Below are 11,976 nucleotides of genomic sequence, written 5' to 3'. Positions count from 1 at the left end.
TGCTTTTAGCAGAGCGGGGCTCCGAGGTCGCAGAGCAGGGCGGCTGAAACCAGACACGCGGTCAGGCCCATGCTCTCAGGCCCACACGCGGTCAGGCCCATGCTCTCAGGCCCACACACGGTCAGGCTGAAACACGGTCAGGCTGAAACACGGTCATTCTTATTCTGAATTCCTAATTAAAACAGAAAGCTGTTTCAGCAGCTTTCTGAGTGTTGGCAGTAGCTTGATGCTCATTGGGTAAGAAGAATGTTTATCGTAATGTGTCATGCCCGCATTCACCATAGGATGCATGCTGCGCATTTACTGCGTGCTTCTGAAGCTGCAGTGGTGCTAGTAAGGGTGTGTATGTGTGTAAAAGAGAGAGAGATGATTGTTTGGAGGGTGAGGGGTTGGTCAGGATTAATGTTTGTAAAAGGACTGTTTGTTTTACAGGCTAGGACCCAGGGTCTTAATCTACTGCTGCTTACCCCCCCTCTTTGATATGCTGCTATGGGGGAACCTGGAGACAGACCAGGACTGCACAACAGCAGCATTTACAAGAATCCCAGTAGACAGACCGGGACTGCACAACAGCAGCATTTACAAGAATCCCAGTAGACAGACCGGGACTGCACAACAGCAGCATTTACAAGAATCCCAGTAGACAGACCGGGACTGCACAACAGCAGCATTTATAAGTATCCCAGTAGACAGACCGGGACTGCACAATAGCAGCATTTACAAGAATCCCAGTAGACAGACCGGGACTGCACAACAGCAGCATTTACAAGAATCCCAGTAGACAGACCGGGACTGCACAACAGCAGCATTTAGAAGTATCCCAGTAGACAGACCGGGACTGCACAACAGCAGCATTTACAAGAATCCCAGTAGACAGACCGGGACTGCACAACAGCAGCATTTACAAGAATCCCAGTAGACAGACCGGGACTGCATAACAGCAGCATTTACAAGAATCCCAGTAGATAGACCGGGACTGCACAACAGCAGCATTTATAAGTATCCCAGTAGACAGACCGGGACTGCACAACAGCAGCATTTACAAGAATCCCAGTAGATAGACCGGGACTGCACAACAGCAGCATTTATAAGTATCCCAGTAGACAGACCGGGACTGCACAACAGCAGCATTTACAAGAATCCCAGTAGACAGACCGGGACTGCATAACAGCAGCATTTACAAGAATCCCAGTAGATAGACCGGGACTGCACAACAGCAGCATTTACAAGAATCCCAGTAGACAGACCGGGACTGCATAACAGCAGCATTTACAAGAATCCCAGTAGATAGACCGGGACTGCACAACAGCAGCACTTACAAGAATCCCAGTAGACAGACTGGGACTGCACAACAGCAGCATTTACAAGAATCCCAGTAGACAGACCGGGACTGCACAACAGCAGCATTTATAAGTATCCCAGTAGACAGACCGGGACTGCACAACAGCAGCATTTATAAGTATCCCAGTAGACAGACCGGGACTGCACAACAGCAGCATTTACAAGAATCCCAGTAGACAGACCGGGACTGCATAACAGCAGCATTTACAAGAATCCCAGTAGATAGACCGGGACTGCACAACAGCAGCATTTACAAGAATCCCAGTAGACAGACCGGGACTGCACAACAGCAGCATTTATAAGTATCCCAGTGGACAGACCGGGACTGCACAACAGCAGCATTTACAAGTATCCCAACAGATAGTTGGTTGGCCCACTTCTGCTGTAATAGCCTCTCCTCTTCTGGGAAGGCTTCCCATTAGATGCTGGAATATGGCTGGTGGGGTTTGGTATTGATGCTGGGTGACCAGGTCCCTGTCTGTATGCTGCCACTTTTCAGCTGAACTCACTCCCAGATGCTCTGACCTTCACGACTGAAATGAACATATGATTGGCTGCTACACCCCTAATAAGGAACAGAACATACAAGTCGTTTTGTATTTTTTGTAAGGCTGAATCTTTCATTGAAGAATCCTTGTGGGTCATACAGGAAGTCATACTGACCAGTCGTTACCATGGCTGGCATCATCAAGATGGAGATAACCTAGTCACAAACTGTTCATCCAACAGGAAGGCTACTGGTCTGATCTGACCGTAGTTTTGTAATCTACTATTTTATGATTTACAATGCAGTTGTGTGTGAACAGGTGATGTAGCTACCACTGGTTAGTGTACCCGTGAGAAGAAGCTGATATTGTCTGGTTGACAAGAGAGGTTTTGGGTCTTAGAGATCAAATCCTGTTATCAGTAAGTAGGGTGAAGGGTTTAGGGGAGAGCCGCACTCCGTCTGTTTGTGTAAGTCCCTGTAAAGAGGATGGAGGGTTTAGGGGAGAATTCGCTCTGTTAGTGTAGCACCAGATTAATATTACACTCTCCCCTGCAGAGTTTGCACTGTAATGCTTTCTTAGCCCAAAGCCCTTAAAGCGAGAAGGTTAGAATTATCCTACTGCCCCACCCGACCCCTGGCCCCGACACAGGGCCCTTCAATCTGTTCTCCGTCTCTTTTTCCACCACGTCACTCACTTGCTCCTCTTTCACTCCCTCTCTCTCGCCCCCGTGTTATTCTCAGGGGGGGCTGTGGTTTTTGAAAGGTTTCTGCACGTTTCCTATCCCTCCATCTCGCTGTGTCTGGAGAAAAAAAATATCCGCATGAAATTCAAGTGTCCGAGAGCAAAAAAACAAAAAACAAAACCAAGAGCAGACGAATTATAGGAGACGGACTTCAAAGGTCTTCACTGCTTTATTAATTGTAAACAAACCCTGAAAAGAGGATTGGCCACCATTATTGTTGGAAACATCACTGATATTGTACAATCATCAATAAACTAGGGTTAAATATTTAAGACCCAACAGTAGTATCATTTCTGAATAACACCACTCTATCATTTTCCAGTTGAGCAGACAATAAACCACCCCATCATTAGGGGGAAAGGGTGGACCTTTTTCGAACAGACAACCCCGTCCGGGAGCGTTCTGTGTGTGTGGAAGTGTTTGCGTATACAGATGTAACAGACATGCGTTTGTCAGTGGGCACATCAGTGGGCACGTCAGTGGGCAGTCATGACCGTGTCAATTCCTCAGGGCAGAAGTTTCTAGAACACAACGCGACCAGATGCTTCGCTGCGGAGTATCAAATTAAACGAAGGCGATTAAAACTCAAATCAAATGTACAATCAAAAGTAACAAAATCAGAGACATCATTAAGGCTTGCAAATAATGCTCAGAATTATTAAATTACAAAACAAACAAAAAACAAACAGTTTAGTGTAACATACAAGTGCAATGGTTAATTTCTGACAAAAAGAAACATTTATTTACAATACAGCAGAGAACTACAGCAATAAAAATAATTACACGGAGCAAAAGGAAAGGTTACCGGTGCTTACGTAGCTGAGCAGGCATTCTGCAGGCTACGTGTGTTTGATTAGGCGAGCCGTATTGTCTAGAGTAGTCTGGGCTCTGAGATTCCCTATGAAAACAGACACTGCACTGCTGCTATGCTGCTAACCCAATTCCAGATTTGGGGGTCTGCTCCTCACTTCCTGGCACAGTTTAGAGTATTTTTAATAAACATCAGCTAAGCAATAAATAAGGGGGAAATCAATTGCGTGGTTTTTTTTTTTTGCTGGCAGGAGAATAAAATTGCTTCATTGTGGCATGAGCTCCATGTAGAGAACTACAAGCCGGTTTCAGTCCGGGCGGCAGAGGTCACATGACCAGAGCCTTAACCCCTAAGCAAATCGAGGCCCTGCCTCTACATCCAAACACCTTCCTGTGGTGTCCGTTCTGCTCTGTGCGGTCTCCCTCGCTCCATGACCCGTTTCACTACAGAACTTTCCGTTAAGACGGGGTTTGGTGATGAGAGGATCCCAGCGGCTCGCGGCCTTGCGGATTTTACGGGGCCGCCTTAACCACGGGCCGCCTTAACCACGGGCCGCCTTAAACACGGGGCCGCCTTAAACACGGGGCCGCCTTAAACACGGGGCCGCCTTAAACACGGGGCCGCCTTAAACACGGGGCCGCCTCCCTTAATCATGCCCGAGTTCCGCTTCAGGCCACACGCAGCACATTTCATTGATTGGTTTCCATTTGACCACCGCAAGAAACCCACTCTGATGGCCTTGGAAACTCGGACACACGGATATACAGGAGACTGCTTTTCTAGAATGATCTTCCTCGCCAATGGCCTCTTGCACGCACACACACACACACACACACACACACACACACGCAGAGTACACTAATCAGAGCTAATAACTGCACTTGCAAAACCCCCCATTTCAGATTCCAGTTCTCAATTTTTTGTAAGTTTCTCTGCTCACGATCCAAGAGACCACGAACAGGTAAATACATATAATTCCAGAAAACGCAGAACAGAAACAAGAATGCGGAAATAGCAGAATCGAAACATGTGACTGGTCTTCCAGAGTTACAGTAAAATGGTAAGTAATGCCTGTGAAGACCTGGACTCTATGGCCTTGATCATCCTTCAGAAAATTATTCACATTTAAGAAGGAAAACTATTTACAGAGCAAAGCAAACCTGAAAAGCTAAACTGGTGAAGGGTTAGACACCAATTAGACAGGTGCCCCCACTTTCATAGTGCCTTTTCAATTGTTCTACAAATTATCTGCTTTTATTTTTTTTTAGCAAGAATAAAATAGTGTGTAGTTACTTCCTGCTGAATTTGAAGATATTCTGCGGGGTCTGTGACTGCAGGTCCCTTTGCTACATTTCTGCAGGTATTTTTTAACATCTTACGTGACGACAGTTCCCCAAACCACACACACAAACCATTCAGGTTTACAGGACAGTGCATGATGACCTTCACCTAGACCACAGATGCATATGCAGGCACCTTTCAGCACACACACACACACACAGACACACACACACAGACACACACACACAGACACACACACACACACACAGACACACACACACACACACAGACACACACACACACACACACACACACAGACACACACACACACACACACACACACACACACACACACACACACAGACACACACACACACACAGACACACACACACACACACACACAGACACACACACACACACACACAGACACACACACACACAGACACACACACACACAGACACACACACACAGACACACACACACACACACAGACTCACTCTGTCTTTCATGCACACACACACGTTACATCAGACACATAATATAGCAAACTCACTGTCTCTCTCCCTCTCTTTTACACACACACACACACACACACACACACACACACACACACACACAGTGCCAGCAGATCAGCATGGAGCTGCTTTCTGAGAAACCCTGCCTTGTCTGGGTCACATCCGGGTCCTGCCAGACTCACCGATCGGCCCGGGATCGGCGAGGGCTTGTCAACCAGCCTTAGCCGGGAAAGGCAGCACCACGATTTGTGGGTTCAGTGATTTAAAGGGCCATTACTGCGATATACGATATATCACAGGGTACCATGGAACACAGAGCTTTGCTAAAACACCAACTAAAACCGATCATCGCTTGCAGAACATGAACCAGGCACATGGCAGCTGGGTCCATGAAGTTTTACTTCAATTATTACTCTAGTTAGGAACCGGCTGGGAGCCCTCTGTGGGGACAGAAAAGGCACGCTGCACGTTAACGTACCGTTTACGTAAAAATTAGCGCAAGTCACAGCCCCTCCCGCTTCCTGCACAAATATACAGACATGAGTGTGGCTTTGCTGTGTGTGTGTGTGTGAGGGAATGTCCGTCTGGGTAAGGAAATGAGTGACTGTAACTCGCGACCGAGTGTGTAAATGTATCTGACTGCACTTCCCCCCCCCCCATTTGGCCCCGCCCCCCCCTCCCCATCGCCTTCACTGTCCCACTCTATGTGAAGCTCTGCAGGGGCTGGCTGACCCGCATGCAAGCCCAGTAGAGGGCTCGGCCAAGGCTCAGCAGAACCAGCAGGATCAGGACGGCCCAGGAGGCGTAGATTCCCCGGTACTGCTTGGCCTGGAGCCAGGTACCGACCTGAGGGAAAGAGAAGAACGGAGGGAGGGAGAGAGGGCATGCCAGAATGAGGAAGCAAGGAAAAACAAGAACCAAAGTACACGTGACAATGTGCAACTTTCAGCCACAGTATTTCTACCACACAGCTTCAGAAAACCATGTGAACTTATAGTCTACGGTTTACGGTAATGATCAGATCCTATCGGACTCTAATTGGGAATCTCCCTCCCGAGTCCTTACTGTAAAACTGCCCAGAGTGAACCGTGATGCATCTCATACTTACGCATTGCATGATTAATTTTACTTCTATTGTTTTATTTCACTCCTGTTTATGTTCTTAGCGTATTGTTCTGTATTTTCTGTCTGTTTCCATCAGTGTTAATAATCGCATATTTGATAGTGAATGGCTGCTGTGCGGTGGCTGAGTGCATAATGCAGCACACAGCAGCGTGCATTAGTACCACTAAGCACAGCGTGTGATCGGGACGCCGTTCTCACTGCGGCCACTGGGTGGCGTGCACCCTGGAGTGCATGTATGTCCCAGCACATTGCACGATGCATCGTTTTCACCCACCACTAGTCCTGCTGCGGCAATGCTGAAAAGCAGGCACAGGAGGAAGCACCAGAAGCTCCGCCTCCTGGGATATCGCTGGCCAATAGAGGAGCTGCGTGAACAAAGAGGGAGGGATCATGGGGCGTGTGTCCCTATGGAGCTTGGGCACCCACATTGCATTGTGGGATAGATCCGCCATGCTGGGTAGACACCTCTCGTCCTCCAGGTAGTGGTGCATTGGTTGTGTCTGCAGCTCTATTCAGATTTATTCACTAAAAGTGCGCAACTGTGCGACACTGTTGTGTAGTCGATCGTATGACATCATATCGTATAACAAACTGATATATTGAATAAACAATATCCAAGTTTTCTGAGGGCTGCAACATACTTAGGCAAATGTATTACTTTGCATACTTTGCGATCCAAAAAAAAAAAAAACACGACTGCTTATTACTTAAGTACTTCTAACTTAATGTCCTATCTACACAATTAATACATCAACAAAAACCCTTTTAGATAATATTACTGCCATTAGTGATCTGCAAGTTCACACCGATTAAAATGAACTAGTTAACGTTCATCTCTTTCGTTTTTTTTAATCTGTTTTTATAAGGTGCTCTACTGATCAATTAAAATATCAGAGGCATTAGCTACCATTAGGTAGCTCTTGGAGTCCATTGACATAAACAAATCATTACTGTCACGATCAGCACATCAGAGCCCAACACTGAATAAGACAAACATCACGCAATCATTTCCAAAGCGCGATTCTGAGACAACACAATATGGAAGTTAATGTTTTTCCCTATTACTACCTCTTGTGTGTCGTTCACTCTAGGCAGACTGAATTACACTCGCGTTCAAGTCCATTAGTTGCAAAGTGATCGGATCATTAGTGCATTCGTGTGCAGCACTGGCCATCAGTGCAGCTGTAACCTGTTACATTCAGGCCTTAACAGGTAAGCAGGAATAAAAGAAGAGCCAGTGTTCACTATCATTTTATTTCATACATATCTGTAAACTGAAACTGAATTTCAAAAGCCAAATTATTTTTAAAATGTCACCAAATTTCAGTAAACAAAACTATTGGTACTGGTTATTTGCTAAATGCAGTGTCGATCCAAAATTTATCTAAAACTGATCCAGACCTTACCCCTGCCTGAGGTCGAGGTGGTTTATGAAAGATGTTTTTTCCCAGTACCGAGTTCTCGCTTTGTTTGTAAGCTTTTCTCGATATTGGTATCTCTCTCTGGTGCGTTCTTTCAGCGTACTTTCTGTGAATATGAATTATCACTAACAAAGAAATAAAAAAAAGGAAAGACACGAGACCGACGGGATTACTGCCACATGGGTCGCTGTGTCCCCCGGCATGGCGGATGTCCTTGTGATGACGTCACATGTCCATCCCTAATACACATACTATTCATTCAGGACAAATGGCAAACTCTCCCTTAACACCGGACCTGGAAAAACCACCGACAGCTGCTTGTTTGCTCAGTGTACTTACACTTTCCGGCAGTGGGGACACCGGGCCAATGTTCTGTCCGTGAACTCTGTCCACTGAAAGGAGAACGTGGCTGTGAAAGCCGGCCTGCACTCCACAGAAACACAGCTCATAAGACCAGCCAAGAAATATAATACCCAATATCGTTATGTACCGCAGAGGGAACAAACGGCACGAAACCGCGTGATGTTACGGATTTAAGTACGACGGATTATTATTAAGGACACCAACGTGATCTGAAATAGTAGATTCTTATTAGGATTATATAAAATACCATTTACGGCACACTAATCACTGCTCCCCCTCCAGGTTACGCTCCCCAAGGAAAACCCTTCCAGTGTCCTGAAATGTTCCGGCTGATTCTAGAAGGAGCCGGAATGACGGAGCGGGCACAGTAACACGCCCAGACTGAATGATAGTGGCCTGTGAGGAAAGCTGAGCGCCGGCGCCCCCAGTGGACGGCCACCGTCAATCACCCCTCTGACGTTTTTAACATCTCGCCGCCCGTCGGACACATGGGAGCCGAGGCAGCAGTTCCTGAACCAGGACAGGAGAAAGCGGACACCTACCAGGAAGGTGTTACTGCAGTGGCCACACACGACCCTCACTCCAGCTGGCTGTGGATCGGGACTCGCCGGGCCTGGGTGCACGGGACCCAGATTTATTATCCTCTTACTGTGGGCCAGAAACACAAGCCAGTCACGCCTGATGAAGTCCTTCTACTGGTGCTTCACCAAGGCTACTTCCAGTCAGTACATCATGCAGTGACGCCCGTAGGTGGCGGGCAGGCCACGCCGCCACACTTCCTGCTATGGACAAGAAGCTGTGAGAATGCCCGTGACTGCTCTTTAACTACTATGCCCCCTACAGCCCGGCTGGTAGAATGCAATGAAAGATACCGTTTGTCAGGGATGTGTTGTATGGTATGGAGTATGTGGGGGTTGAAAAGCAGACGAGTGTGGCACGGGGAGAGGCAGCACTGCTTACCAGTAGGGCCGCGGACAGGCGATTCTCTGTGACGTGACCTTGCAGATAAGCAGACAGTTGCACGGGCAGCGGACGTATTTCTTCCCTGCGGGGGCGTTCTTAATGGGCTGCAAAAGGTGTGTGAAGAGGGCCGATTTAACAGCTAACCCTTTTCACTGGTATTTTGTTCTTTAATGGTATTAATGAGATATTTGTTATAGTAGCAGTTTTTTGCAAATAACACTTTGCGTTAAGAACGCGAAGGTTGTGGGTTTAAATCCCAGGGAGTTCACACAGAGCCCTCCCTCTACTGTAAGTCGCGTTGGATAAATAGTCAGATGAATAAATAATGCTACTATTCAATCCTGACCAGAGTCATATCATAAAGTTTAATGGATTTTCCTACTTCAGATCAACATGTCGTATGGACACAGAAACGCAGGCCGTGTTTGTTGTGTAAATGTCGTGCGTACAGCCAGCACCGCGAGTGTGTGAACATTACTCTGTGTAAATGTCGGCCAGCATAGGTGGCCAGTGTGCACTGCGGGGTGTCCCCCCCCCCCGGGCCTGATACCCACCGTGGCCTCATTGCAGACCCCACACTTCACCACGTGTTGGTGGATCTTCCCCTCCACACAGATGACGCTCTGACACACCCGGCAGCTGATCACAGGGGGGGTACTGCCGCAGCTCTCGGGAGACGTGACGGGGGAGTAGGGCGGGGGGTCCTCACCAGGGAGCACAGAGGGCTGGGTGGGGCTAGGGAAAGGGGGGAAGCCTGGAGGGGGAGGGGAAGACAGTTAGTAATCAGGTACACCACAACTCATCAGCAGTAAGTTTATACTCAGAATGTGTATTACAGCAGTGATTCCCAAGCCGGTCCTCGGGGATCCCCAGACAGTTCTAGGAGGATATGCCAACTCTTACAGTGTCTCTCTGTAAAAATATCTAGTGCTGCTAATGGACGAATGAAGAGGCCGCAACCGGGAGGGCCGGAAGGGGATAAAAGGATCCGGCGAGGAGCCGAACGGCAACGACGTGGGCTGCCAGCGCCAGGAATTAAGGAACCGTGACAAGAAATACAGCAGGACCCAAACACACATGTTAACAGGACACAGTAGGACATGACCAGGTTCATCCATCCTCGAACCGGGTTAGGGTTGTGGGGAGCCTGAAACCTATCCCACGGGGTACTGGGCTGGGGTACACCCTGGATGGGACGCCAGTCCATCGGAGGGTGCCCCCCACACACACACATTCGATGGACACCTAGAGACAGACTTACTGCATGTATTTATACTGTGTGAGAATACAGGAGTACCTAGTGGAAACAGTCCACGACATGAGGAGGACATGCAGACTCACACACAGGGGAGGAGAGATCCATAGCCCAACTGTGGAGGTGTGAGGCGACAGTGAAGCACAGTGCAGAACACTGGGTAGGACTCTGTCTGGACCAAGGAGTTTAAGCGGGGTAAATATACAGGTGTATAGAGCCGGGACACTGACATCATCAGCACGGGAAAGGAATTATTATAGTGTACAGACATGAAAACCCACCACTTCTGGTTTTCTCTATTTTGGTTTGGTTATGAAATTAGTTTTGGTTTACTGGAAAGAAGCTTTAGAGGAAGGTGGAAGAATGAAAGGGCGTATTTAACACTGTCTGACACAGAATAAAACACTTTAATTTCTACCATTAAATGTACTAGAAAAATGGTGGTCTGCGCTTATATACCACGATAAAGGACGCCGGTAACCTGAGTGTTATTTACACTACATGATGCCCCACCTCCCCGGCTGGGCACAACAGAAAACAGAAAGTGAAAAACCAGATTGCATTCTATTACATTTGCGCAATTTATGGGGCAACGTCAATGGTACATAATGCGAAATATAATAAAATTATCAGTGTATGTGGCAGCTGAAGACTGGACGGACGATGACTTGCCAAAACAGGCGGTCAGGTAAGAGTTTTGGGGGGAAAAATGCCGACGTAACTGTAACAAACATACATTACCCAGAAAGCACTACCCTGGCGCTAGCCCCGCCCTTCGGCGGACGCTCATTGGCCGGTTTCTGATCGGACCGCATTGAAAAGCTTCATCAGTCGCTAATGAGCAACGTCAATCAAATCCGGTGCCCGGAGATTACACTCTATCAGAAATCAGACTAAATGGCACTAAACTAAACGTCACAAAAAATTCCACGGTGATTTCGCACTAAGCATGAATCATCTTGGGACCATAACTGCATCACATGTACAAAAAACATTCAGCGTATGATAATTCATTTAGATCACAAGGTGCTTTAGATCGCCACCACCCTACTGGATGCGCATCTTGTATTAATGACAGAGCAGGTATAATTTCATAAGCAGCAAAAATAGGCAGGTGTGGTGTGCACGCTTTGTGCGGCTCGGGAGTAATCAGTGTTTACCTCACACGTGAGAGGTAGTGTCGTTATTATTCTATGATCCGTCATTTATTCCATACAGCGACCGCTGTGGTGCCGCGCTGCGCTTCACTGCGTGCCGCCAGCGTCGATTTAACGAACCGCTATGTCTGGAGCTGAACACCGGCACTCCAAGCTGAAATAACGGATCTGGAGACGTAAATAACCGCCGCGTCCTGACACATACGCGACCATCACACCGTTTCCAACTCGCCAGCTCTCTCGCCTGAGCCACGGCTACTCACTTTGTGGTTTGGTGGGTAAGCCGTACAGGGCCGCTCCCGGCAACACTCCGCCGTTGGCCCCGCCGAGGGCTCCGTCTCCAAGGTCCGACAGCAGCGGGGAGCGCTCGCCGTCCGCCATAGCGAGGGCGCGGGCGTGGGAGTGACACGGCAGCTCTGCCGTATTGTTGTGGCCGGTCGGAGCGCCAGCGCGCGTCACGTGACCTCCCGCAGCAGGAAGTGCATTCCTCGAGGATACCGCGTGTCCGTGAC

At 48.1% G+C, this 11,976-nt stretch overlaps 1 protein-coding gene and 1 long non-coding RNA gene across 4 annotated transcripts; both read right to left on the bottom strand.

Moving 5' to 3' along the window:
- Positions 1-679: 679 nt before the first annotated feature.
- pip4p1a (phosphatidylinositol-4,5-bisphosphate 4-phosphatase 1a) lies at positions 680-11,962 on the bottom strand. Of its 3 annotated transcripts, XM_023791110.2 has the most exons (9): positions 11,728-11,962; positions 9,607-9,806; positions 9,050-9,156; positions 8,632-8,737; positions 8,066-8,118; positions 6,580-6,670; positions 5,913-6,026; positions 2,524-2,628; positions 680-2,303 (listed from the first exon to the last, which is right to left on the bottom strand). In XM_023791110.2, the coding sequence occupies exons 1-8, from the start codon at positions 11,843-11,845 to the stop codon at positions 2,566-2,568; spliced, it is 852 nt and encodes a 283-aa protein (XP_023646878.2). In that variant the 5' UTR covers positions 11,846-11,962; the 3' UTR covers positions 680-2,303; positions 2,524-2,565. The 3 variants fall into 3 exon arrangements, with proteins under 3 accessions (XP_023646878.2, XP_023646877.2, XP_023646879.2); XM_023791109.2 differs by having other exon boundaries at positions 680-2,628; XM_023791111.2 differs by lacking the exons at positions 680-2,303; positions 2,524-2,628 and having other exon boundaries at positions 5,852-6,026; positions 11,728-11,958.
- On the bottom strand, positions 2,722-4,458 carry LOC140588815 (uncharacterized). Its single transcript, XR_011990012.1, has 2 exons — positions 3,956-4,458; positions 2,722-3,922 (listed from the first exon to the last, which is right to left on the bottom strand). It is a non-coding gene; the product is annotated as an uncharacterized lncRNA (long non-coding RNA).
- Positions 11,963-11,976: the final 14 nt, after the last annotated feature.

The sequence above is a fragment of the Paramormyrops kingsleyae genome, chromosome 4 (assembly GCF_048594095.1).
Source record: "Paramormyrops kingsleyae isolate MSU_618 chromosome 4, PKINGS_0.4, whole genome shotgun sequence".
NCBI lineage: Eukaryota > Metazoa > Chordata > Actinopteri > Osteoglossiformes > Mormyridae > Paramormyrops > Paramormyrops kingsleyae.
The sequence above is the reverse complement of the archived record's forward strand: the minus strand, read 5'-3'. Positions and strand labels throughout refer to the sequence as shown.